Below are 26723 nucleotides of genomic sequence, written 5' to 3'. Positions count from 1 at the left end.
CTTTCTTACTGTAGACATTTACTGCTGTAAACTTTCCTTTTATTGCTTTTGCTGTTTCCCATAAGCTTTGCTATGTTGTGCTTTAGTTTTTGATTTTCTCAAAATATTTTCTGATTTTTCTTTTGATTTCTTCTTTGACCCATTGGTTGTTCAAGAGTATTGTTTAATTTCCACATATTTGAGAACTTTCTGAAATTATTTCTATTAGCCATGTCTTATTCTATTGTGGTCAGAAAAGATACTTGGTATGATTTTAGTCTCCTTGAATTTGTTAAGATTTGTTTTGTGGACTAGCATGTGACCTATTCTGCAGACTGTTCTGTGTTTGAGAAGAATGTATATTTTGCTGTTGTTCGGTAGAATGTTCTGTATTTGGTTGATAGGTCCACTTGGGCCATAGTGTTGTTTGAGTTCTCTGTTTCCTTATTGATCTTCTGTCTGAATTTTTTATCCATTATTGAAAGTGAGATATTAAAATCTCTCATTATTGTGTTGTTCTATTTTTATCTTCAGTTCTGCCAATATTTGCTTCTTATATTTGTGTACTTTAATGTTGGGTGCAATGTATTTATAATTATTACATCTCCTTGGTGAATTGATGCATTTATCACTATATAATGTCCTTTTTTTTTGTCTCTTGTGACCATCTTTGACTTAAAGTCTACTTTGTCTAAGTATGGTTCCCTGTGCTCTCTTTTAGTTAACATTGGCATGAAATATCTTTTTTCATCTTCTCACTTTCAACCTATGTGCATCCTTAAATCCAAAGTGAGTCGCTCTCATAGACAGCATATGGTTGGATCTTGTTTTACATTGATTGATTGGTTGATTTAATTGATTTAATTGATTTAAATGGAGTCTTGCTCTGTTGCCTAGGCTGCAGTGCTGTGGCGTGATCTCGGCTCACTGCAACCTCTGCCTCCCGGGTTCAAGTGATTCTCCTGCCTCAGCCTCCTGAGTAGCTGGAACTACAAGCACGTGCCACTACACCTGGCCAATTTTTTGTATTTTTAGTAGAGACAGGGTTTCACCATGTTAGCCAGGATGGGTCTTGATCTCCTGATCTCATCATCTGCCTGCCTTAGCCTCCCAAAGTGCTGGGATTACAGACGTGAGCCACCACACCTGACTGTTTTATTTTATTTTTAAAAATTCATTTCAGTCACTTCATGGCTTTTGATTGGAAAGCTTATTCTATTTATACTTAAAGTAACTACTGATAGGGAAGGACTTATTGTTACCATTTTGGTGTTTATTTTCAGTCTGTCTGGTAGCTTTTTTTGTCCCTCTTTTCTACTCTTACTGCCCTTCTTTGGGTTTCATTGACTTTTTGGGGTAATGAGGAGATTTGATTCCTTTCTCATTTCCTTTCATGTATCTTCTATAGGTATTTTCTTTGTGGTCACCATGAAGCTTACATAAAACATCCTATACTTATGACAGTCTATTCTAAGTTTATAACAACTTAATTTCAATTGCACACAACTCTACTCTTTACTCCGTCTCCCCCACTTTATGTTATTGATGTTACACATTGCATTTTTTAATGTTGTATATTCATTGACTGATTTTTATAGTGACAGTTATTTTTATAACTTTGTCTTTTAAGTTCTATACCAGAATTCAAAGATTTATACATTGTCATTATAGTATTAAAATATTCTATATTTGTTTGCATATTTACCTTTACCAGGACTTTTACCTTTCATATGTTTTCATGTTGCTGGCTAGCATTCTTTTATTTCAGTATGATAGACCTCTCTTTAGCATTTCTTATAAGGCAGGTATGGTGGTGATGAATTCTTTCAGCTTTTATTGACATGAGAAAGTCTTTATCTCCCCTCCAGTTTTGAAAGACAGTTTTGCTAGAGAGAGTATTCTTGGCTGCCCATGTTTTCTTTTGAATCGATCATCTATCTCCCTTCTGGCCTGCAAGGTTTCTGCTGAGAAATTTGTTAATAGTCTCATCGTGGCCCCCTTTTATATGAAAAGTTGCTTTTCTCTTGCTGCTTTCAAAATTCTGTTTTTGTCTTTGACTTTTGACAAATTGATTATGTCTTGTAGTGGACTTCTTTAAATTAATTCTAGTTGGAGTCTTTTGGGCTTCTTGAAGCTGAATGTCTATTTTCTTCCCTAAAGTTGTTCATTATTTCTGCTTTCCATTGGGTTTTAATCTTTATCCTTTATTTTAAATATTGGAATTACTAGCTCATTATCTGTGCTATAGGTTGCAGCACTATTTATTAACATGTCAATATTTGCCCCTAGTGATGTGAGATAACACTTAATAATCATAAAACAAATTTTCATATGTGCATGGGCTTTTTTCTGAACTTATTTTCTGATTCCACTTGTTGTAAGCTATTCATATACCAAAACCACATTTTGTCTTAATTACCACACACTCTTAATTAGAGGAAATACCTCTAATATTTTGTCATTAAAGGCTTTATAGTATTTTTATTGTCTGGTAGGACTTAGTACCTCTACAAGTTTTATTCTAAAGTGTTTTCCTGGCTATTTTTTAATGTTTATTTTTTCCATATAGACTTCAGTGTCAACTTGTTTACCTCCATAAAAAGTTTGTTGGTATTTTTATTGGAATTGCATTAAATTTATACATTAACTTTGGGAGAACTGGCATTTTTATGATGTTAAATCATCCTATCCGAGAACAAGCATGTCCACTTACTCAAGCTGACTTGTCTGTCTTCTAGAAGTGTTCTAAGGTTTACTCACTTGGGTTTTGCATATTTCTTGCTAAGTTTATTCCAAGTATTGAATCATCTTTGTTGCTATTGTAAATGAGACTTTTTTCTTCTCCATTATGTTATTTAACTACTTACTGTTTGTGTATATAAAGGGTATTGATATATATATCTATATGTATCTATATATAACGTATATCTATATATGTAACACAAATATCTATATATGTTAATTCCGTATCCTATAGCTTTACTGAATTCTTTTATTATTGAGTTAGTTTTATCATGAATTCTCTAGGGTTTTCTGGGTATGATAGTGTGTCATTTGCAGATAGAATTGTTTTTCTTCTTGTCAATTTTTGTGCCACCAATTAATTTCTCATGATGAATTCCATTAATAAACTTTTTAGTACAACATTGAATAGCAATGGAGTATCTTGCACGTGCACACACACACACGTGCACACACATTATTACATATTTTATCGTATTAAGAAAATATCCCTCGATTCTCATTTTTGAGTGTTTTTTTTTGTCAAGAGCAATTGTGGAATTTTGGTGTTGGTGAAGGCTTTTTCAACATTTGTGGAGATAATCTCTTGATTTTTTTTTCTTTGAATATATTGATATGGTATATTGTTTGAAGGAATTTCCTAATGTTGATCCCACTTGGCTGTGGTTTGTTATTTTCATAATGTGGTGTTGGATTCTGTTTGGTAATATTTTATTTAGTACATTGGTTTTGACATTCATAGTATTTTTGGTCTGTAATTTTAAAACTACTTTAATTTTCAGTAATATAAATATAAAATATATTCTTTTAACTGTTTTTAAGTATATATGCAGTGACATTAAGAAAATCCACATTGTGATGTAACCATCACCACCATCCATTGCCAGAACTTTTTTCATCTTGTAAAACTGAAATGCTTTATTCATTAGACAATGATACCCCATTTCCCTCTTCCTCCAGCCCCTGGCAACCACCGTTTTGCTTTCTGTCTCTGTGAATGAGACTACTCTAAGCACCTCTTTTGAGTGGAATTACACATTTTTCCTGTTGGGACTGGCTTATTCCGCTTAGCAGAATGTCTTCAAGGTTCATCCATGTTGTCATCCTTTGTGTTTGGTTGATTTTTTTTTTTTGTAGTGAAACATTTTAACTCCCTTTTCCTTTCTTTTCTGTGTATTCTATAGCTATTCTCTTTATGGTTACCATGGGGATTACATTTAACGTCCTAAAGTTATAGCGCTGTACTTTGAATTTATACCAGGTCAACTTCGGTAGCAGACAAAACTCTGCTCTTATGCAGCTCTGTCCCCACACACTTTCAGTTATTGATGTCATAAAATCACATCTTTATACATTGTGTGTTCAAAAACATAGACATATATATATTTTAATGCATTAGTCTCTTAAATCATGTAGAAAACAAAAAGTGAAGTCACAAACTAAGATTACAATAACATCCAGAACTTTTTTGGTTCCTTTTTATGATTTCAATTTCTTTATTGAAATTTCCATTCTGTTCATACATCATTTTCTTGATTTTGTCTACATCTTCTTTTAGCTCTTTGATAATTTTTAAGACAGTAGTTTTAAAGTCTTTCTTCAGTAAGTCTACCATCTGGTCTTTCTCAGGGATAGTTTCTGTTGATTTACTACATGAGACAGATACTGCCAATGCTGTTGTTGTGTAGGTGGGGAGAAAGATTTTTGGTGCTTCTTACTTCACCATCTTCCCCCTGTCTCCCACCCTGTTTTTTTTTTTTTTTTTTTTTTGTGTGGCGGGGGGAATACTGTCTTGATCTGGTTTAGATACCGGTGTTAAAACTGGTTTCATTAATAGCTTTAAGACATTTTCTCTCATTTTCAGTACTGTGGAACAATTTATGGAGCTTCAGGACTATCAGGTCTTTGGAAGTTTAGGAAAATTTCCTTGTGAAATCATTTGGGGTTGGTATTTTGTTTTTTATTTCTTTTTTTTGGTGGAGTAACTTTATTTAATTCCTACTAACTTATTCTAATTCTTCCATGTAGATTGGTATGCTTAAGATTTGTCTTTTTTCTATAGGAATTAATTTTTTTAATCTCCATTTTCCTAGAAATGTATCCATTTCATCTAGATTTTCACATTTATTCTATAGAGGTCTTCAAAGTAGTCTTTTTTTAATTAAAATTTTATTTTTTGCTCATATATCTTCTAGGGTACAAGTAAAATTTTCACAGTAATCTGTTATAATACTAATTCTGTGTAATGATTTTCCTTTGTTATTTCTTTATATACATGTCTATTATCTTTTTTTCTTGATCAAATTAACTCATGATTTGTCTTTCTGGATTTTTTTAAAAATCAGGATTTCAATTTATTAATTATGTTTATTGTTTTTATATTCTGTGCCTTATTGATTTCTGCTTTTATTCTTGCTATTTTATGATTTCTTTCCTTGAATTTTCTTTTCGTTTACCTTTTGTGCTTTTCTATTTAATTGGAACTGGGAATTTCATTCATTTTAATTGTTTTGTTTTTATTGACAGGAATGTTTACTGTTAGGAATTTTCCTAGGACCACTTTATATGTATCCCAATGAGTCTGATATGCAGTATATTTATTATCATTTTTTAAAAAAATTCTGTACTATTGGTTTTTATTGCCCCCGTTACCCAGGATTTATATCATAAATTAAAAAAATTTCCAAGTGTAAAGATCTTTTTAAACAATAATTAAAAAGTTCTTAATCTTACTATACTCTGACAAGAGTGTTTGTAATAGTTCTACTTTGTGGAAGTTACTGTTATTTTCTTCGTGATCCAATACATGATCAATTTTTGTGAAGTGTATTCTCTATTATCAGGGTGTAGAGTTTGAGATGCCTTGCTCTCTTCCTGCCCCCGCTCCATGAGAATTACATATTTTGATTTTAATGTTTATGTCTTCTATAGTCTTACTTACCTTTTCCCCATTTTATCTACCTGGTTCTGAAAGGGATGTGTAAAACTATCCTGTTACTAGTTTGTCTACCAATGTCTCCTTGCTTCTCCTATAGTTTTTGCTCTATGAAGATGGTTGCTGTGTTGTCTGGTGCGTTGATATTCACAGCTGTTGTGGCTTCATTGTGAATTACACTATTCAGAATGCTCTTATTAGTCACACTGAAACTTTTTTTTGGCCAGAATTTTATTTTGTCTGATAGCAGAATCTGCATCCCTGTTTTCTTATTGTTTGATATTGTTTGCCTGTCCCTTTACTTTAGCCTTTCTGAAGTTTAGTTATATAGCATATAGTTGGGTCTTGCGTTTGAACTGAATTGAAACCTTTTCATTTTAGTAGACAGGTTAAGCCCATTCTCACTTATTGCCATCTTGTGTTTGATCTTCCTTTATCATCATATTTTATAATTGTTATTTATTTTTTCATTTATAAATGTGGTGATATGTCAAGTATTTGGTGTCTAGGAAGGTTTATGCTTTTGTTCCTGTCATTACCTAGGTAGTTATACCTTTCTAAAATGCCTTCAGGCCCATATTTTTAAATCTAATCATTCATTTATCAGTTTGCCCGTTTTTAATAGCATTCTTTAACTTCTCCCTATGGCTGTACAACAATCAATGAGGTTGTTCTAAGTTTTCTTATTCCCTCCCCTCTCATCCCATTGTCAAGTTCCATTATTTCCACTTTGTCACAGCATATAACATTTGCACATTAGTCTTCCATTCTTCCTTTTTTTTTTAGTTTTAGATCTATGACTATATAAATAAAAATGCTCACTTTAGTTGTTTTGATAACATTTCCTAGTCATCTCTTAGTTGGAGGAAACATTCTCTAGTAGATTTCTTTTTTCTTTTTTTTGAGACAGAGTCTTGCTGTGTCGCCCAGGTTGGAGTGCAGTGGCACAATCTCTGCTCACTGCAAGCTCCACCTCCCCAGTTCACGCCATTCTCCTATCTCAGCCTCCTGAATAGCTGCGACTACGGGTGCTTGCCACCACACCTGGTTAATTTTTTGTATTTTTTTTTTTTTTTAGTAGAGACGGAGTTTCACCATGTTAGCCAGGATGGTCTCGATCTCCTGACCTTGTGATCTGCCCGCCTCGGCCTCCCAAAGTGCTGGGATTACAGGCGTGAGCCACCGCACCCGGCCCTCTAGTAGATTTCTTAAGAAGGGCTTATGGGTACAGAATTTCATTAATTCCTATGTATTTAAAACTGTTCTTCTATAGTACTGATGCTAGAAGGCACCTTGGCTGAATACAGAATTCTTGATTCACACTTTCTTTCACTAAATTCCTGAAAAATGCTGCTCCATTGTTGCCTTGCTTTGCATATTGCTTTTGAAAAAATCTGATACCAATATAATTCTTTCGTCCTTGTAAATTTGATCTTTTTACCTGAAGGCCTGGAAAATTTTTTCTTTATATTTGAAGTCTAATAGTGTCCTGTAATATGTCTCAGAGTTGACTGTTTTGGGTTACTTTTCCCAGACATCTGGCTCATGACTCCCATACATAGATTTTGTTCTTTTTTGATTTCCAGAATGTTTTCGTGAGTTATATTCTTTAAGTGTTAGTTCTGTTTTGTTGTTTTGTTTTCTCTTTTAAGACTCCATTTTTCCTCCTGTCTTACATTTTCATTAGTGTCTCTTTGACCTTTATATTTCCTTCATTAACTCATTTTCATTCTCTTGATTTTTTTTTGCTTTTCTCTGATGCTCTTTATTAAATTTTTATTTTGATGTCATCTTCCTTGCGTCCTTATAATTTAGTCTTTATTTCAAAGTTGACTTTGCACTTTTATTACCCACCCCCACTAAGTTCACTAAGTTCTATTTTTATTTATTCTTGTCTTCATTTCTCTTCTTAGTTTTTGAAATTCTGATTCAAGGTGGTTTTCATTTTTTCAGGTGTTCGAGTGTATTTAATTTAGTTTGAGTATTGTCTCATAGGTTTTTTTCTATGTCATAGCATTTTGTTTTTTGTTTTTTCCTTTTTGTGGAATTTTCATTAGATGAGGAGTGTTGGGTCTCATTTTCTGATCTTTTAAAGAAACTTTTATATACTTGCTTAATCTTCTGTTCATTTTGTGAATTTTGGGTTTTACAAGATTTCTGGTTCAATGACTCTCCCTTCTATCAGTATAGAAAAGTCATTTCCTTCATGGTGTGTGTGTGTGTGTACATGTAGATACAGAAGGGTTGCGTAGCCTCTGATTTTTCAGGTTTTTCTGGACCCTGACTTTCCCATTGGCTTTATTTTTATGTCTCCAGTCACTTTCCAAGTACCTTTCCATTTCTTTTTGCTCCCAGCCCCCTCGAAACTACGCTTGTCAGGTTGTCACTGAATATTATGTGTGTCTTTAGCACCTGCTCTGGTCTGTCAGAATACTTTAAAATATTTTTGCCCTTAGGATGGGCTCTTCTTTCTGATGGTGGTGGTGATTATAGAGAAATTTTAGGCTTGCTGCCCATTCTCCTCTTCTCTCTTCTTTTCAGTTTTCCTTGGGTTGTCCTTGCTCATGACAAAGGCTAACAGCTAGGGCATGAGAGATTTTTGCTGGGTGAGATTTGGTGTTTTTTTATCTTTTACTTTACTTACAGCTATTTTAAAGATTGGGTAGTTTTGGCCGGGTGCAGTGGCTCACGCCCGTAATCCCAGCACTTTGAGAGGCCAGGTCAGGCTGATCACGAGGTCAGGAGTTAGAGACCAGCCTGGCCAACACGTGAAACCCCATCTCTACTAAAAATACAAAAATTAGCCAGGCGTGGTGGCGCATGCCTGTAATTCCAGCTACTCGGCAGGCTGAGGCGGGAGAATCGCTTGAACCTGGGGAGGCGGAGGTAGCAGTGAGCCAAGATCACGCCATTGCACTCCAGCCTGGGTGACAGAGTAAAACTCCTCTTGGAAAAAAAAATAAATAAATAAAAAATAAATAAATAAAGTGTGGATATTTTCTTGTTTTCTAGTTATGCTGAAGGCATGCTTTTTTTCATAGTAATTTAATTTGTTCTTACTTTTCTGCATTGTGTTCAGAGGATGTATATCTCTCTACATTTTTTTTTTTTTTTTTTTTTTTTTTGGAGACAGAGTCTCGCTCTGTCGCCTGGGCTGGAATGCAGTGGCCGGATCTCAGCTCACTGCAAGCTCCACCTCCCAGGTTTACGCCATTCTCCTGCCTCAGCCTCCTGAGTAGCTGGGACTACAGGCGCCCACCACCTCGCCCAGCTAGTTTTTTGTACTTTTTAGTAGAGACGGGGTTTCACCGTGTTAGCCAGGATGGTCTTGAACTCCTGACCTCGTGATCCGCCCGTCTCGGCCTCCCAAAGTGCTGGGATTACAGGCTTGAGCCACCGCGCCCGGCCCTCTCTACATATTTCTTTGCCTTGTGGTTTATTTTATTCTCATGACCATTGGAGCTGGCTCCTTGACTTGACAGTATTAATAGCTGGAATATTAGGGCCCACTTTGGCTACCTGGATGTCTTTTTGAACATTTGACATTTTGCTAACAATTCACTTTAGTATCTGACATCATTACATTTTGACAGTCAGCCAAAAATTTTAATATAATATTCAATCACAAATATTTGTATTGTCACTTGGAAAGATAATGGGTAAGAAGATGTTGAAGAAAAGGAGAGAGATGAGATAATGATTTCAGGAGATATTTATGAGTGATATACTTTACTCTGTGATAATATTTTATAACTGCATTAACATTTTATTATATAACTCTAATGTATTAATTTTTAATTGGTTCGGCCTAACTTTATGTCCTGAACATTTGAATGTGCTTATATATATAGCTCATTAAAACTAATCACTAAACTAGAGTATAATGTGATGATTTGTCGGGAGGTAATTTGGTATTCTGGAGATGGAAGGGCCTCAAGTTTTAATATACCTACAACACAGCAATTTACAAGCTATTGAATTTATTTTGTGGCTTATTTGTGAAGATTTGGAGATCTGTTTGTTAAACATGCACATGTGAGTCATGCACTATTAGGTAGGCATTTCATCTATATTGCAACTAATTCTCACAATAATACTAAAAGTTATCGATTATAGGCCTATTATGCAGAGGAGCTAGGAGAGGATCAGTGAAGGTAAGTAACTGATCCAAGGTCACAGTGCAAGCAAGTGAAACAGAAGCCAACCCCTAGTTTCTCTGGCTGTAAAGTACCCATTACACAGTCACAGTTCATCTTAGGGTGGGCAGAGCCATTCTCACTAACTTGCCTTGTGTGAGCTAAAACCGTTTCTTTGCCTTGTGATTTATTTCATCCTTATGGCAGTTGGGCTGACTCCTTGATGTGACAGTATCAACAGCTGCTTGTTTGGGATCACTTGCAGCATGGATGTTAGTAAGCCAGTAGCATTCAGTACTGTCACTTGGAAATGACTGCTCAAGGACATAGGGGATTTTGAGTAGAACTTCTGGGGAGGCTGCTTAGCTCTGATGGTGCTTCCAGACCCATCATTTGTCAGTGGATGTGCTGCTTGCCAGTCACCCCCATAGGGAGAGGTTGGCTCAGGCTTGGTTATGAGTGAGGGACGTTAGTGGGACCTCCCTGCTCCACCGAATCTGTGTTTCAGCTCTTGGGCATGTATTCACCTGCCATTGTAGATGTGGTCATGGTTTGTCTGGAAAGCTTATCTCCAACTTCATTTAGGTCCAAGGTTAACTTTCAAATCATTTATGGGGGTGGTGCTTTCAATGTGAGGATTTTTACCAAGTCATCTTATGTAGGTGCAAAATGATTAGTATTCACCAATAATGTTTTAATAGGAACCTTGAGAATTTGCCACTTATGTGAATGACTCAGGGTCAAATGAGGGAGCATTGAGACCCAACTATTTTTTTTTTGGCTCTGGAAATATTTCTCCTGTGCAGTCTCTTAAGGGATTAAGTTAACATGGTCACTTGTACCATTGCCTTAGTCACTTGGCAGTTGGAAGGACACGTGTCTTTAGGTGAATTTTCTTTAATGAGATCATGAGCTCATAGCTTGCTTAGCTTTTCTTAATTTCAATGAGTCATAACACCCCTGGAACTTAACTTTGTCTTCTGGGCCAAGGCATCCCTGTAGAACGGATTGTTTACACTGTACATTTACATTTTTTAGAAGTGTGGTTCTATAATTTGCCACATTTTATGTAACATTCTCCAGGAAAACATTTAATAGCCAAGTGTTACTTACCTAAACCTCTCTACCTCTCAGAGCCCCCGTTTCCTAATTAGTAAAAAAGGAGGAAATTGGTCTATATGACCTCGAAGGGCCCGTTCCGGTCTCTACTGTATTTATCTGTGTGCAACTTGGTCACACCTGCCTGTCTGCATGTAGTAGGCATGGGGGTTTGGATAATGTCACATCCATTCTCTGCTTCTGCCTGTCCAGGCGTGTGCACAGGCAGCTCCACTCGGCACATCGTGACCTTTGATGGGCAGAATTTCAAGCTGACTGGCAGCTGTTCTTACGTCCTATTTCAAAACAAGGAGCAGGACCTGGAGGTGATTCTCCATAATGGTGCCTGCAGCCCTGGAGCAAGGCAGGGCTGCATGAAATCCATCGAGGTGAAGCACAGTGCCCTCTCTGTCGAGCTGCACAGTGACATGGAGGTGAGAAGTACTTTCTGTGGATCCCATGGCAAGGCAATAGAGTGTCAGGGAAACCACATGGACCAGGTGGCAATTGGTTTTAGTTGGTGCTCTTGGTAGGAGCTCTGCCTCCTGCTTAACTAGAGGAGAGGAGTACCACTTTCTTAGAGGGGTTTATTGCCATCCCCTTGTCTTGGCCTGATTTCATGTTGTTCCGGGCTCAGATTTGCAAGACGGAATCACTTTTAGATAGCATTAAATTGTGAATTTAGTGCCAGTTTCTGGCACTGGTAGAGAATTGGAATTGGCATCAGGATTGTTTACCCGGGAGGTATTGTGAGTCCAATGCCTAAACCCTGTAAGCTTTCCAAAGGGAAACATTCACGGCCTAAATTAGGTCCTTTGAAAATATTTAAGGCCTACATAAAGCATTGGCCTCCAAAATTTGAAAAGAAAACTGCAAAACATATATATATATATATATATATATATATATATATATGATTGATTAAATGCTCACAAAAGGTTACATTACACCAACTTCTTATTCGTGTAGAGCTCATAAATATTTCATTGTGTGAAAACAACTTGTAGGCTAGATTTTCTCACTTTGCAAGAATTCCTGAATTTGAACAATAATTGCAGAAAAATCTTAGCTAGTCGTATATCAAGTGAGTAACTCATAGCCAAAAATTAAAAAATCAAGATGATGAAAAATCCTTCCAAAAATTTTACAGCAAAATTATATTCATCACGGAATGTGAGTACATTTTAATGTGTTTGATATGATATGTGGTGGGGGCTGCCCAAGAAAGAGCTTCTAGCGGCACACATGCACACACGAAAGACTTAAAGTGGTCCCATTAAGACACTGGTGTCCAACCTTGTGGCTTCCCTGGGCCACACTGGAAGAAGAATTGTCTTGGGTCACACATAAAATGCGTTAACACAACGACAGCTGATGAACTAAAAAAGTTCTGTGCATATTTTTTGTGATATCCACCACCACAGAGAAGCAAAAACATCCTTGCATTCAAAGGGCTGGACACGGCTGCTGGATGCTCCTGGAGACGCTGCTCTGACGAGTTGGTAATAAGGCGACTTTCCCAGCCTGTCTTAAAGGCATTGCCCTTCCCTCTTGAGTCGCATACACTCAAGGTTCCTATCTCTAGGCTTTCAGGTTCTTGGTGCATGGCCACCCGTACAGTATTATAACAGTCTGTCTTCTGGTCAAGCTCTGCAAAGTCCAGCTCTGTTTTCTAGTCAAGCTCTTCTTTATCTTAGAAGAGCTGCCGACAGATATCAACGTTCGCGTGTAGTGTTGCGGTTGAGTGTGATGAATGTACAGGGACTCTCAGTAACTTCACTAAAATCCCAAGGGTGAAGTTCTAGGATTCCTCATTGCTGGGACTACCAATGAGTTCTTTCTTTGTGCAGGTGACAGTGAATGGGAGACTGGTCTCTGTTCCTTATGTGGGTGGGAACATGGAAGTCAACGTTTATGGTGCCATCATGCATGAGATCAGATTCAACCATCTTGGCCACATCTTCACGTTCACTCCACAAAACAATGAGTTCCAACTGCAACTCAGCCCCAAGACTTTTGCTTCAAAGACGTATGGTCTCTGTGGTAAGAACATTTTCTCAACTCTTTTCCTCCTGCTATACATTTGTAAACCTTACTTGCTCTACTCTGAGGCTCTTGGATGCTGATATTTCAGGGTCTAGTGGCAAGGGTCAGATTCTGGTGAGGATGAAGAAAGGCCCCTCTCTGGCATCAGTGTTTTTGTACCTAGGGCCTCTCAGTTTATCTTTTCCTTTGGTTTGTTTCTGTAGGGATCTGTGATGAGAATGGAGCCAACGACTTCATGCTGAGGGATGGTACAGTCACCACAGACTGGAAAGCACTTATTCAGGAATGGACTGTGCAGCGGCCAGGGCAGACATGCCGGCCCATTCTGGAAGAGCAGTGTCTTGTCCCCAACAGCTCCCAGTGCCAGGTCCTCCTCTCAGCACTGTTTGCTGAATGCCACAAGGTCCTGGCTCCAGCCACATTCTATGCCATCTGCCAGCAGGACAGTTGCCACCGGGAGCAAGTGTGTGAGGTGATCGCCTCGTATGCCCACCTCTGTCGGACCAATGGGGTCTGCGTTGACTGGAGGACACCTGATTTCTGTGGTGAGTCTCCAGGTTACCTCTAAAAATCCTGGAGACCAACTAACTGGGCTTGCTCCGCCTCTCTGTGCCCCAGATTCTTTATCTGGCTAATAAGGATGAAAATCCCTGTATTTCGTATGACCTGGGATTCCAGTTAGGATCAAGTAAGATCGAAGAGAGATACATATATATGTGTGTGTGTGTGTGTATGTATATGTGTATATATGTGTATGTATAGGTGTGTATATATGTATATATACATATATATATATATATATATACACACACACACTCTGCATGTAGAATTTTTATGTAAATTAATGCCTGATCCTTTCCATTAGGATTTCTGCAATTCAGACAAACGGCAGTTTTAATGTGTTAGACACATATAGGCATCTGTAAAGTGCTGTGTAACCAGTCACATTGAATTTGAAATTCCACCAAGCTTACAGTGTAGTCTACGCCTGAGCAGGATTTTGAAGTGTGAGTAGAATCATTCAGTTGCCAAGAATCTCCTTAATTATAAACACTGCAGGATTGCTAGTGCACAAAGCCCCTCCCCAAGGTCAGCTTCCCTACCTGGACTTGGCATTTATTTAAAGTACAGGGGAAACTGAAGTGAATCAGATATGGCTCCTGTCCCTCGGGGTGCTGGAGTGAAAAGAATACTGAACTTGAAATCCTCAGTTGTCAAATATAATTGTCAACTATTTTTTTTTTTGAGGGAAATCAATATGTACATGCATGTTGGAGCCTCAGAGTTTATCATCATAGAACTGTCAGCAGCTCTGAGCTGGCTCTGGAGGACTTGGGCATCCTAGTCCCAGCTCAGCTGGTGGACGGACTGTTCTCTTAGTCTTTCTGGACCTCAATGTATGCATCCTAGAATGAGATAGTTGGCCTGGATAACCTGTAGGTTCCTTTGGGTTCTGATTTTCTGAGGCCATGTGGATGATACTGCCTCCTCCCAATCAGCCTGCAAATCAAGCGGCAAATGTTAGTTTCTAAGTTACTGGAAGCACTTTCTCTGCGTACTGATTTCTTTGTGTACCTCCTGGTTATTTACTGTGCACACAGAGGGAAATCTTTGGTGCTCCAAATCCTTGGAAACTTCCTACATCTCCTGCCTGCCTTGGTGCCTTGAGAATGTGAGGAAGTTGTTGAGCAAATCAGAACGAGGGAAGTGAATCTTGTAGCTTCTTTCCCAAGGCCGTTCTTCATAGATGTGGATTCCTAATTTACAGATGCTTTTGAAGCTTAAAATACATCTGTATTCAAAAAAGGACCACAAAACCATACAAGTTCGCATCATTTGGTAGGACTAGATTTGGCTGCAAGTAGCAGAGAATTAAAATTTTCTGTTGTATAGCTGATTGGAGGTGATGGTTCCAGCTGATTCTGGGCCTCAAACTGGATTCTATCTCTTTGCTCTGTCTTCAGTTAGGTGTGGTCTTTTTCTTCATGGTCTAAGATGGAGCTCTAGCCATCACATTCATGCTCCAAGCAGGAAGCTGAGGGAAGGAGGAAAGAGGGGCAAGGAGCATGCATAGCTGTTTTTTAAAATGGACCCCTGGAGGCTGCCATGGGATGCTATACTTTCTCTTACAGTTCATTGGTCAGAACTAGTCACTGGACTGCACTTAGCTGCAAGAAAGGTTGGGAAATATAGTCCTCATTCTGGTGGTCATATGCCCAGCCTAAAGTTCTGTTTCTGTGGAAGGATGAGGAGGATGAAGATTGGTGGAAAATAGCCATCTCTGCCCTGGCAAGTTTGATGATTAACCATGTTGAATCAGCTGTGCCCGTTTCACTCTGGCTGGTGAGGGTCTTTGTGAGTGACTTCCTTCTCTGTCTACAGCTATGTCATGCCCACCATCCCTGGTCTACAACCCCTGTGAGCGTGGCTGTCCCCGGCACTGCGATGGCAACGTGAGCTCCTGTGGGGACCATCCCTCGGAAGGCTGTTTCTGTCCTCCAAATAAAGTCATGTTGGAAGGCAGCTGTGTCCCTGAAGAGGCCTGCACTCAGTGCATTGGTGAGGATGGAGTCCAGCACCAGGTAGGAGCCTGGGCCTTTCACCTCCCATGGGGCTGCTTCCCTCTTGAGTCAAAAGGGAGAAAGAAGTGTTCGCCAATGATTGGCCTCTTCCAACTGTGGCAGCAGGGTTGACTCTTACGGGGATCATTAGGGACAGGGAGGCAGTATTGTGTAATGGCTCTGCATACAGATAGCTCTTGGTTCAAATCCTGTATCTGTCATGTATTATCTGAGAGATTAAACATCCCAAGTGTTGTTACCACATTATTACTGTTACTGTGATTACTATTGTCTTTATTATTGTAGTCATTTAAGCAGAATGATATAGGAACCCGGGGGGAAAGGGAAAATAAGATTTTGTGTGATAATGTCTGCCATTGTTAAGAGAGATTGTGTACCTTGATTGTGCTAAACACAATACATTCATTATCTCAGTGTTTTTCAAAGGTGTATTAACAGTTACTTGTGGTCAAGTGAGTTTAAAGAACACTGGCTAATCATAAACAGGTTTCCTTTTTTTTTTTTTGAGATGGAGTCTTGCTCTGTTGCCCAGGCTGGAGTGCAGTGGCCGGATCTCAGCTCACTGCAAGCTCCGCCTCCTGGGTTCACGCCATTCTCCTGCCTCAGCCTCCCGACTAGCTGGGACTACAGGCGGCCGCCACCTTTCCCGGCTAGTTTTTTTGTATTTTTTGGTAGAGATGGGGTTTCACTGGGTTAGCCAGGATGGTCTCGATCTCGTGACCTTGTGATCCGCCCGTCTCGGCCTCCCAAAGTGCTGGGATTACAGGCTTGAGCCACCGCGCCTGGCCTAAACAGGTTTCTTTATTGCAGAACTCTTTAGAGTTTTTAATATACTACTGTACCTTGCAGATATTTAAGAGAGTTTTTGTTTCTCAAACTTATTTGATCATGGAGCGTGTGTGTGTGTGTGTGTGTGTGTATCCCTTGGGACTGGGATTCCACAGAATACACTAGTGTGTCCTGTATCACTCATAAATACAAAAATCCTATGAAGAAACTAAGACCTAAAGAGCTTAGTAAGTTGCCTATGGACACAATTTATAAGTGATGGAGTTGGTCTCAGAATTTGAAGCTCTCTGTGACACCAAAGATCTGGCTCTTTCCACAATATGGAATGTCCCTTTTGCTGCATCTTTTTTGGGCTGATTTGCTTGTGAGTCATTGAGTCATCAATTTTTTTTTTTTTAAGCTCTTTAGGAGGTATTGAATGTATTTTGAAAGGATATTTACCAAACTCCTCTGTCTTGGCCTAAAATGGCTGTCATCTCTCTTCAAAGTTGACTCTGTGTATATTTGTAGGATCTGGGGCAGCGTGTGTCTGTGCACATGTGAACGTGCACATGTGAATGTGTGCAGTGGCCCTGTCCTGTACCCTTGGCCCCAGTGATACTACAGATCGTGGTAGAGGTAGAAGCATATTTGGCTTCTAGGAAAGGAGAATGTGTTCTGTGATCATGGGCTGCACTCAAGACCTAACGTCTTCATCGCCAAGGAGGACCATTCTTGCTAAGTGGACTGAGTAGAGTGACTTACCACTATGTTCAACCACGAATAGGAGAACTCATGGTAAATGTAGCTAACTAGGCTGCAGAATAATGAAAACAACATTTCAGTAACTACACTATTCTGTCCCTGATGTTGTAAGCCAGGATAGGGACCGTTTTATATGATTCTCCCCAAAGTTCTGTAGGTCATAATCGCACATCCTATCGAATGGATGAGACTGAGGCTCAATGCCATGAGGTGATAAAGCTGGGATTTATGTTCATAGCATCAGTCATAGTGTCCTAGCCCTGCCATTGACCTCATTGGTGGAACTGTGAGCTGAACTTAGCTCTGGGCTAAGTCATGTTCACTGGAACATGGGTATCCATTAGGGCCATTACTTGTAGTCACTTACAGTGATCTCATGTGCTCTAGTTTAGTTGTTGGGCTTTATCCTAGTGGATCCAATTTGTCCTCACTGTGGAATAGATGAGCTAAAGTCCTACTCTACTGCCTTATTTCAACTTGCCAAGTTAAGTAATTGCCTGTTGTGTGATATTCCCTAAATGAGTTGACAAAACCTTGTATTTCTCTTCCTGATTTGTATAGCTCCTGAGCTCCTGCAGGGCTTGAATGATGTTGACCAATTTACATATGTGGCTAGCAACCTGTGGTCATTTCAGACTGGTTTTACTAGTAGTGGCAAAATGCTCGCTCTCAGAAGGAGACAGAAATGATCTTTTCCTTGGCGTTCTGTGATGAGAAGTGAGCTCAAGTTTGCAGCGTTTCTGGCTGCATGAGTGTCAAGTGTCTGCAAGGTCCTGAGAGAAGGAGGCTTGTGAACTTTATCTTAGTGTCTCCAAACTCCTGCCCTTTGCTTCTCCTCTCTGGCCCTATTTTCCCCTTTCACTGCCTGCCTCATCTTCAGTCCAACACATTAGAATATGTATTCAAGTTGTGTGAAGGGTCCATCCAAATATTTCGGATGTAGAAACTGTCTTATAAATATATTTTAAAGTCAGGTGAAATAAAATTAGTTAATTGAAAACTTTGAAAAGAACACAGCCACTTTTAGTGGTTTCAGAAAATATAGTTTAAATGGATGAAAACAAACATCATATCCAGCCACGTGCATTTTCAACTTTGACTTTCAAAGCAGAGAAAGAATAAAAACCTAATACGAAGAACATTTCCATTAAATAAACTTTTTTTTTAACTGAAAAATGAAGCCCAGAAAACCTTTTATTCAGGGAAATAAACTAGGGTATAAAACTATTGTAGTAATTTCAGAAGAGCAAAATATTCACTAGTTTCCATAGATCTTGTTTATTTTACAAAACAGAGTCTATAAAGAGGTGAGCCTTTGCAGCAGGCTCAGGAGGGACCAAGAACCTGCACTGGCTGTCCTTGGCTCAGTGGAGCTACTGGTGGTGGTGGGTGCTATACCGGCAGGCACAAGCTTTAGCAGGAACCATGTCCATGGCCCAGAAACCACCTTCCCTCTCCCTTAGTCTCTGCTGTCCCTAGCTGGGCTCAGTGTTTGCATTTCATTTGCATCCCTCATCAAATTGGCTGGTGGTGGGTGGTGCATGATGAATTGCTTGTGTCCTCCTTTGACCTTGTGCCTTGGAAATGTCAGTTTTCCCCACCGTATTCTCTGCAGGCCGCTCTTTTGTGACCTTGATTCAAACGTTAACTCCTGCTGGCTCTCATACCTGTTATGGCCTGGTGGTATTCACGCCTGGGCCCTGGAGCCTGGCGATGGCAACAGGCCTGCCTGCAGTTGGCCTGGGGTTGTGCAGCAGCGCCATCTGCCGGCTGCATCGCCGCATAGCCTGGCCAGGCCTGGAGAGCCGCTAGACTTGCTTTTAGAAGCTTAACCTTAGCGTGTTTTTAAAATGTTTTATTTCTCTTCTTTCCCCTGCCTCGGGTGGGTCTTAAGCTTCCTGGGAAATGACAATCCCCGGCAAAGGAGGGCAGACACCTGCTTTGGGTCGTCTGTTGTGTGCTACCCATTCTCAGGATAGTAGGCAAATTGTGGGATTTGTTCTTGAGTTTAAATATCTGAGGTCTATGTTTAAAAGGAGAGAAAAAAGAACACTGAAACATACACAGAACATGACCCTCTCCTTCCTCATCCCCTCATGTCTGCCAATCTGACCCCCTGCCCCAGCCCTGCGAGGCCAGCGCCCCGGGCCCCTCCCTCCACCTTCCCCGCTGGAGTGGCAGCCACTGTGTCTTTTCTGGTTTTCTATTCCTAGTCCTCCCCTTTTCCATCCTGCACACTGTCGCCAGGGTTGTCTTCATCTAGCTCTTCTCTGTGAGGCAGGGTCCTGCTTATGCCTCCGGGCCTGCACCTGCCTGCCGAGGTAAGGCAAGTTCCTGCAGTGGGCACATAGGACCTCTTCTGTCATCTTCAGCCACCTGCCTCCCCCGTGATGCCAGGCGCTGCAGGAGCGTTCCTTCGTCTGTGCCTTTGTCAGCTGTTTCCTACTTGGCATTCCTCCTCCATTCCCCTTTGCCCAAGTCTTCCCGTGCTTCATAGGTGTGCCCTGTGAGACTCTCTGCAGCGCCCAGTCTTAATGGACTCTCCTTTTGCACTCTTACGGCTCTTTTATTTTTTATTTTTACAAACAGCTTTACTGAGGTATAATTTACATGCCACAAACAGCACATATTTAAAGCGTACAATTCGATAGGTTTTGCGATATATACACACCTATAAAATCATTGACATAACCAAGACAATGAATTTCCATCCCCCAAAAGTTAGCTGATGCCCTTTTAAATATATCTCTCAACCCTAGACAGCTACTGGTCTGCTTTCTGTCACTATAGATTCGTTGGTATTTTCTGGAATTTTGCATACATGGAAACATGCCTACACACTTCTTTTCTGCCTGGCCTCCTGCACTCAGGATAACGCTTTTGGGATTCGTCCATGCTGCTGTGTGTTTTGATAGTTTTCTCCTCCTTGTTGCTAGGTAGTATTCCATGGTGTGTGTGTCACAATTTATTTTTCTCATTCAGATTTTCACCAATGAGTCTTATTTCCTCACATTGACTGTCAGCCATTCAAGGGCTCGGACGGTGTGTTCAGACCTGCCCATGACGGGCACTGTGTCTATTGACGAGAAGCAGTTGTAGTGCAAGAGACTAGGCCTGTGGTGTCTTGGACCAGAATGCTAGGTTCAAAGCCTGGATGTGCCACTTGGTCAAATTTCTTAACTTCTTGGTGCCTCAGTTTCATTATTTGTAAATATAGATGATACTACTTACCTGGTAGGGTTATTATTAGGAAAATAAATAAATGTAAAACTTTTAGAAAAATATCTTGAACATATTTATTATTAGTTATTTGTGGGAGGCAGCAGAGCATGGTGGTTTAAGACCATGGATTTGGGCCTGGTGTGTGGTGGGTCACACCTGTAATCCCAGCACTTTGGGAGGCTGAGGCAGGTAGATCACTTGAGGTCAGGAATTTGAGACCCAGCCTGGCCAACATGGTGAAATCCCATCTCTACTAAAATACAAAAATTAGCTGGGTGGGGTGACACATGCCTATAGTCCCAGCTACTTGGGAGGCTGAGGCAGGAGAAGCGCTTAAACTTGGGAGGCAGAGGTTGCAATGAGCCGGGATCATGCCTCTGCACTCCAGTCTAGGCGAGAGAGAGTGAGACTCCGTCTCAAAACAAAAACCAAAACATAAAGAAACAAACTGTGGGTTTGGATTCAAAGCCTCACTCCGTCACTGTTCCTGTGCACACCTAGCGAGTGCCTTAGCTTTCTCACTGGAAAAGTGAGGGCAATGGTAAAAAAGATCCTCACCATAGGATTGCAGTGAGGATTACATGAGTGATTTAAATAAAGCTCTCAACACAGTGGCACGTAGCAGGTGGCATTTGAATGTTAGCTGCTATCATTTATTGAGCGAATGAAAGGTGTCAAGGGCAGGACCAGAGGGGTTAATGCTGAGGGAGGGCAGGGCACTTTGGGGGAAGGGGACCTTACTTGGGGGTCTTTGATCTTCCTTCTTAGCTGACTGATTGCCTACCGTGGAAGTAATAAGTAAGACCTTCTTGACCTGGGAACTTCTTAGAGTCCTTTGAGCTGCTGGATAAGAATGTGTTTCTTCAGGGGCAGTTTCGCTTGAATTTAATTTTAAGTTTAACTTCATGGCTGAATCCAGAGGGAGACTGAGTCCTGGCTCTGCTTCTTATTAGTGGAGCTCTTTGCTGAGTACCCTGTGCTAATCAGTTTCTTACTCCTTACAACAGACCTGCAAGGCAGGCTTGAGTACCCTCATTTTACAGGTGAGGAAACTGGGCACAGCGGAACGCAACCCGTATTAGAGTTCAGGAGTTCCTGACTTCAAAGCCTTGTGCTGTGGGGCTGTGTGTAACTTTGAGGACGCTGCTTTCTGCCCTGGGCCGTCTCTCATTTTAAAAAGCAGAGAGCCGCACTCAGGCCTCTGAAGTCACTGCGGGCATCAAGAATGTGATGCTTTCAAGAGTTTTGCTGTCCTCCCCACAGCTCTTGCTATTGTCTGAAGTCAATTTCAGAAAGAAACAGCTTTTTTTTCCCCCAAGCAACATCCCAATTTCTCCTTTGGCTTGAGAAATGACTAGCAGGTGCGATCCAAGAACTCTCATTTTCTTTCATTGCTTGGTTTTAGCATTGTCAACAGAGAAGGGTATAGTGAAAGTTTCTACGTTTTAGTTTACAAAGCACTGTGGTGACCACCTTTCTGAAAGCCATTGGAACCTCACAACCTCCTTTCAACCTGGTTTTGTTCGTCTGAGGCTGTCAGAGGGCTGGCTCAGGGACTGGCCCTCGCCGGAGGCAGGGAGAGCTGACCTCTGTGAACTCTGGGCTTTGTACCTAGAATGTCCTGTGCCCTCTCTGAACCTCGCTTTCCCCTCAGTTCTTGGAAGCCTGGGTCCCGGACCACCAGCCCTGTCAGATCTGCACGTGCCTCAGCGGGCGGAAGGCCAACTGCACCATGCAGCCCTGCCCCACGGCCAAAGGTGAGAGTCCTCCCCTCCCTGGTGCCTTCATGGAGGAACAAGGGCCCCTGCAAGGCCCCCCAGTGACCCATCTTCACCCCTGGCAGAGCAGACTCAAACACTGGCACCTGGAGTCCTGCAGTGGGTGAGCTTCCTTGCCCAGCCTGCATTTCCCGTCGCTGGGCCTGGAAGCCCCATTCTGCATCTGGGTTCGACACTCAGATTAACCCTTGCCTCCAGTCCCCAGCAACGCTCAGACTTAGAGTCCCCTGGAGGGTAAATGTGAGGGTGTCGACAGGAACATGGGGACCCTCATCTGTCAGAGACCCCGTGGCCTGGATCCTTGTGGGATGACTATACAGAACTCATACTAGTTTTCAGGGAGCAAGAACATTTCAAATCCCTCCGAGGCTGTCCCACTACTCATTTCTCTGACTTTTGTGGCCGCTCCTCTCCTTCAGCTCCCACCTGCGGCCCGTGTGAAGTGGCCCGCCTCCGCCAGAATGCAGACCAGTGCTGCCCCGAGTATGAGTGCGGTATGTGTCCCACCGGGGGGATGTCTCCAGGGCCCAACCCCAGCCCCAGGGGGTACCACGTTGAGGGTGCTGAAAGGTGGCTGTGTTCCCAGGCACAGGGTGTGTGAAAGGAGGTGGGCAAGGACTGACTAGATATTCCAAAAAAATGGAAAGGGTTACCTCTGGAGAATAGGATTGGCTTCCTAGAAGAATCTTCTGTAAATTACTAAACATACGTTTGACAGGATTAATGGGGTGATTGCTGACAAGAATGGGGTGATTGCTGGGGACTGCAGAGATATACTGAAGAAAAAATCATGCCAAAGCAGCCCATTTTCCTTTTCAGTAAGATTTTGAGGCTGCTAGATACAGAGAAGACCACATACTGGGCACCTTGAGTTGAGCAGGTTATTTGCTAGAGGTTTTCATGCTAGCCCTGCAGGCTACTCTGTGAATAGTGGGCTCGGTGAATTCAGAGCTGATGGAATTATGGTTAGCATGGCAGGAAATCATTAGCGCCTTTGTCCTTGTCCTATCCAGTGTGTTTGTTGCTTATATGGATGAAGACCTAAAGCACAGGCGTGTACAATTTGCAGTGATGCAAATCTTGAAGGGAGAGCAGATAGATCGGGGGCAGTCCAAGCAACTAAAAGAAAATCATGTAATTGGAGAAACTTGTTTATGCTCATGAAATTGATCAGAAATAAATAGAAGTCCCATAAGGGAGGGAGATGTGGCTTGAGAACAATTAATGTAGAGGAGGTCTTAGAATGTTGGCAGTAGAGAGAACTAGAGGGATCATTTATTTCAAGCCCCTTGTTTTATAGACATTACTAGGCTCCTACAATGTGCCAGGCACCTAGCCCTTACTATTTTGTGAAATCCTCAGACTGATCCTATAAGGTAGAGTATCCCACCTTCCAGAAGAGGAAACAGGTCTAGAGGATCCAAGTTGACTTGGCTGAGATGTGGAAGCCCTAATGGATCATAAGAATAATCAGTATGACTTGGATTGATTGATCTGTCTGTCCGTCCGTCCGTCCGTCCATCCATCCATCTATCTATCCCCATGTAATCTCTGTCCCCATCATCATCACTTACCTAAAACAGTAGAAGTCTGCATGAATAGGAATGTAGTGTCCCACTCACAGGTAATAAAAGAGTAACCTTGCTGAACTCCGCATGGATATCTCTCTTTCTGGCCTTCAGTGTGTGATCCGGAGAGCTGTGACCTGCCCCCAGTGCCTCACTGTGAAGGTGGCCTCCAGCCCACGCTGACCAACCCTGGCGAATGCAGACCCAACTTCACGTGCGGTAAGGCCTCTGTGGATGAGGAGGGGTGGTACGGCCTCTCTCCTGGCGTGAGGGAGGTCATCCTCTTTCTCAGGGACCTGTTCCAAGATGATGTCGTTTCCTGTTTTCTACCTAGCTGAATCTGGGTTGGGAGTGCATCTAGAACAGAGGGGTTAGGGTCACACCTGCACAGGATCCTTCCGGCTGCGTGCTGCTGAAGGATACCAGGTGGGGCACAGCCACAGGCACCTCCTTCTTGGGTTTATGAAGCAGCAGCTGGGGCTGAGAGGAGGAGGCCTCTGAATCTAATGTTTATTTGTGCCCATCCTCCTGTATGTCACTGAGGGGAGGGAATGTTTCTTTGACTTCCCCTTATCATTGGATCTTATTCCCAAACAAATTTATGGTTTTTTTTCCCTCTGAAGGAGTATATATGTAATCACTATATACTATAATTTAAACATAGTGTTGGACTAAAATAAGACACGACAAGAAACCGAATTCTGTGTTTACCTACCGAGAGTACCCACTCTAACTCCATTGGCTTTCTTGACTGCTGATGTGGACTCTCCTGTGACATCCTAGTTATGAGACTTCAGGGGTGGGAGGAGAGCACATTGTGTTTGAAGAGAGCTGGAAACAGGCAAAGGACACAGGGACAGGATTTGGTCTTTGAAAAGTGATGCTGTGGCTTTGACAAGATTGCTGGCGTTCTTTCATTCCACACTGATGGCTGATGGGCCTGAAACTGTAGGGTGGTGGTCTAGGCACTGAGGTGGGGATAGGATCATAACAACTCCTGGCATAGAACAGTGCTTAGCAGGGCGTGGTGCACCCAGGCCTATTGGCCTTAGAGATTCTGCATCTGACGCCTCTGAGAATCAAGGAACCCGCCCCTTCCAGAGGTACGTGGGAAAGTGATAGAGCAGGGATGGAGCAGCCTTCACTTCTCCATTAGAGTTCCTAGCTTCACATTTCCCTTTCTGGTTAATGTTCATATTTTTCTGCAGATGGACTGCTTTTTTGGTAACATTGAATAGCTCCCAGCCCGTGAGCTTGGCCCTCACACGTTTCTGACTTTATCTTCTGAGTCTGAAGCTCCCTGGCACACTATAGCATAGCTGAATACTTACGAGCCCTGGCTGGGTGCATTGCTCAGCATAGCCTTGTCCTACCCTCAGCCTGCAGGAAGGAGGAGTGCAAAAGGGTGTCCCCGCCCTCCTGCCCCCCGCACCGTTTGCCCACCCTTCGGAAGACCCAGTGCTGTGATGAGTATGAGTGTGCCTGCAACTGTGTCAACTCCACAGTGAGCTGTCCCCTTGGGTACTTGGCCTCAACCGCCACCAATGACTGTGGCTGCACCACAACCACCTGCCTTCCCGACAAGGTAAGGGCTGCTCAGTTCTGGCTGGTACGACGGCCACATATGTGCTCCTTATGGAAGGTTTATATCCTACCCAGCCTTCCCCTCCTGCCCAAACTAAGTGCTACAAGGGTTGGTGGTGGGCAGTCAGCATTCCAGCTCAGCCTGAGTGGAAATTTCCTTAATTCAGGAGGCATTTCTTGTGAGCCTACTATGTACTAAGCATGGCTAGATGCTGAGGTTACAAATAATGGGTAAGACGTGGTCTTTACCTTTACAGAGCTTATTTTTAGGTTAGCTAAGAAATAATGTGATTGCCTGGAGTATTTAGAGATCAGTTGATAGTTATACATACATATATGTGTGTGCGTGTATATATATATAAATACATACTTATTTGTTGAGATGAGGTCTTGCTGTGTTGCCTAGGTTGGTCTTGGACTCCTGGGCTCAAGTGATCCTCCCACCTCTGCCCCTTGAGTAGCTGAGATTACAAGTGCACTCCACCACACCTTTATTTATTGCTGTCAGTTTATCCATCTATCCACCCATCCATTCATCCATCCATCTACCCGTCCAATAGTTACTAAGCAACTACCACACTCTAATAGAATTGGTACTGTGTTAGGTGCTATGGGAGAGATGTTAAGATGAAGTTGCTATGCATGCTCTCGTTAGTATATATGACAATAGTCTTTAAAGTGAATATAATAAAGTGTCAACAAATGGTACAGATTTTCAGTGCAAATAGCAGTCTTACAGGTGAAAGAGCCACCAAGATGAGCTATCATTAAAGATTTAATTGATGGGGTGTGGAAGTGAAGGGCACGAAAGTGGCAGAGAGCTGAAATGAGCCAGAACTGCAGCAGGAAGACCTGAGCATAGTCACAGCTAGTGCACTGAGGGGAGTCCTGACATGAGCGACAGAGAAGCCACAGTCATCTCTCCTTGGAGTCTGTTAGGGCTGGAACAGATCTTTATCTGTCTGGAATGCTTAAGACTTCTGTTCCCTTCTGGATGCTCTTCCAGCTCAGGGACTCTAAGCACGTAGTTTCTGGAGAAGCAGGAACAAGTCTAGCAGGCTACGGTTGCTGCTGCTGCTTTCTTGTATCTCTGTTCTCCTTCTCATCTTCCTGCCCACGCCTCCTGCCTTGCCATTTTTCTATTAACGTTTCTTACGTGTTTTTAATCTATAGTAATGCCATTCCCTGTTTTTATGCCTTTGATTTGTTGGGGAAGCTGGGTCATTTGTCCTGTAGAATGTCATGTATTTTGGATTTGACTAGCAGCTGCCTCATGGTATTGCATAATGTGTTCCTCTATCCCCTGTATTTCCAGTGGACTAGAAGTTAGACCCAGGGGATTCACTACATTCAAGGTCAATACATTAGGGAGGCTAGAGGCACATAATGTCTTTCTTTCTGCCTGCCTCCCTTCCTCCCTCCCTCCCTCCCTTCTCCCCTTCCTCCCCTTCCTCCCCCCTCCCTCCTCCCCTTCCTCCCCCCTCCCTCCTCCCCTTCCTCCCCTTCCTCCCCCCTCCCTC

At 41.8% G+C, this 26723-nt stretch overlaps 1 protein-coding gene across 1 annotated transcript in view; it reads left to right on the top strand.

Moving 5' to 3' along the window:
- VWF (von Willebrand factor) overlaps nt 1-26723 on the top strand; it is a 154612-nt gene that overhangs the window by 92913 nt on the left and 34976 nt on the right. Inside the window, exons 30-37 of the mRNA XM_031936259.1 lie at nt 11104-11324; nt 12741-12933; nt 13140-13481; nt 15319-15518; nt 21928-22030; nt 22471-22545; nt 23734-23838; nt 24999-25204. Of these exons, the coding sequence (XP_031792119.1) occupies nt 11104-11324; nt 12741-12933; nt 13140-13481; nt 15319-15518; nt 21928-22030; nt 22471-22545; nt 23734-23838; nt 24999-25204 (1445 nt within the window). The remainder of the gene's footprint in view (nt 1-11103; nt 11325-12740; nt 12934-13139; nt 13482-15318; nt 15519-21927; nt 22031-22470; nt 22546-23733; nt 23839-24998; nt 25205-26723) is intronic.

This window comes from Piliocolobus tephrosceles, chromosome 10 (assembly GCF_002776525.5).
Source record: "Piliocolobus tephrosceles isolate RC106 chromosome 10, ASM277652v3, whole genome shotgun sequence".
NCBI lineage: Eukaryota > Metazoa > Chordata > Mammalia > Primates > Cercopithecidae > Piliocolobus > Piliocolobus tephrosceles.
This window is presented reverse-complemented; position numbering and strand designations above follow the sequence as displayed.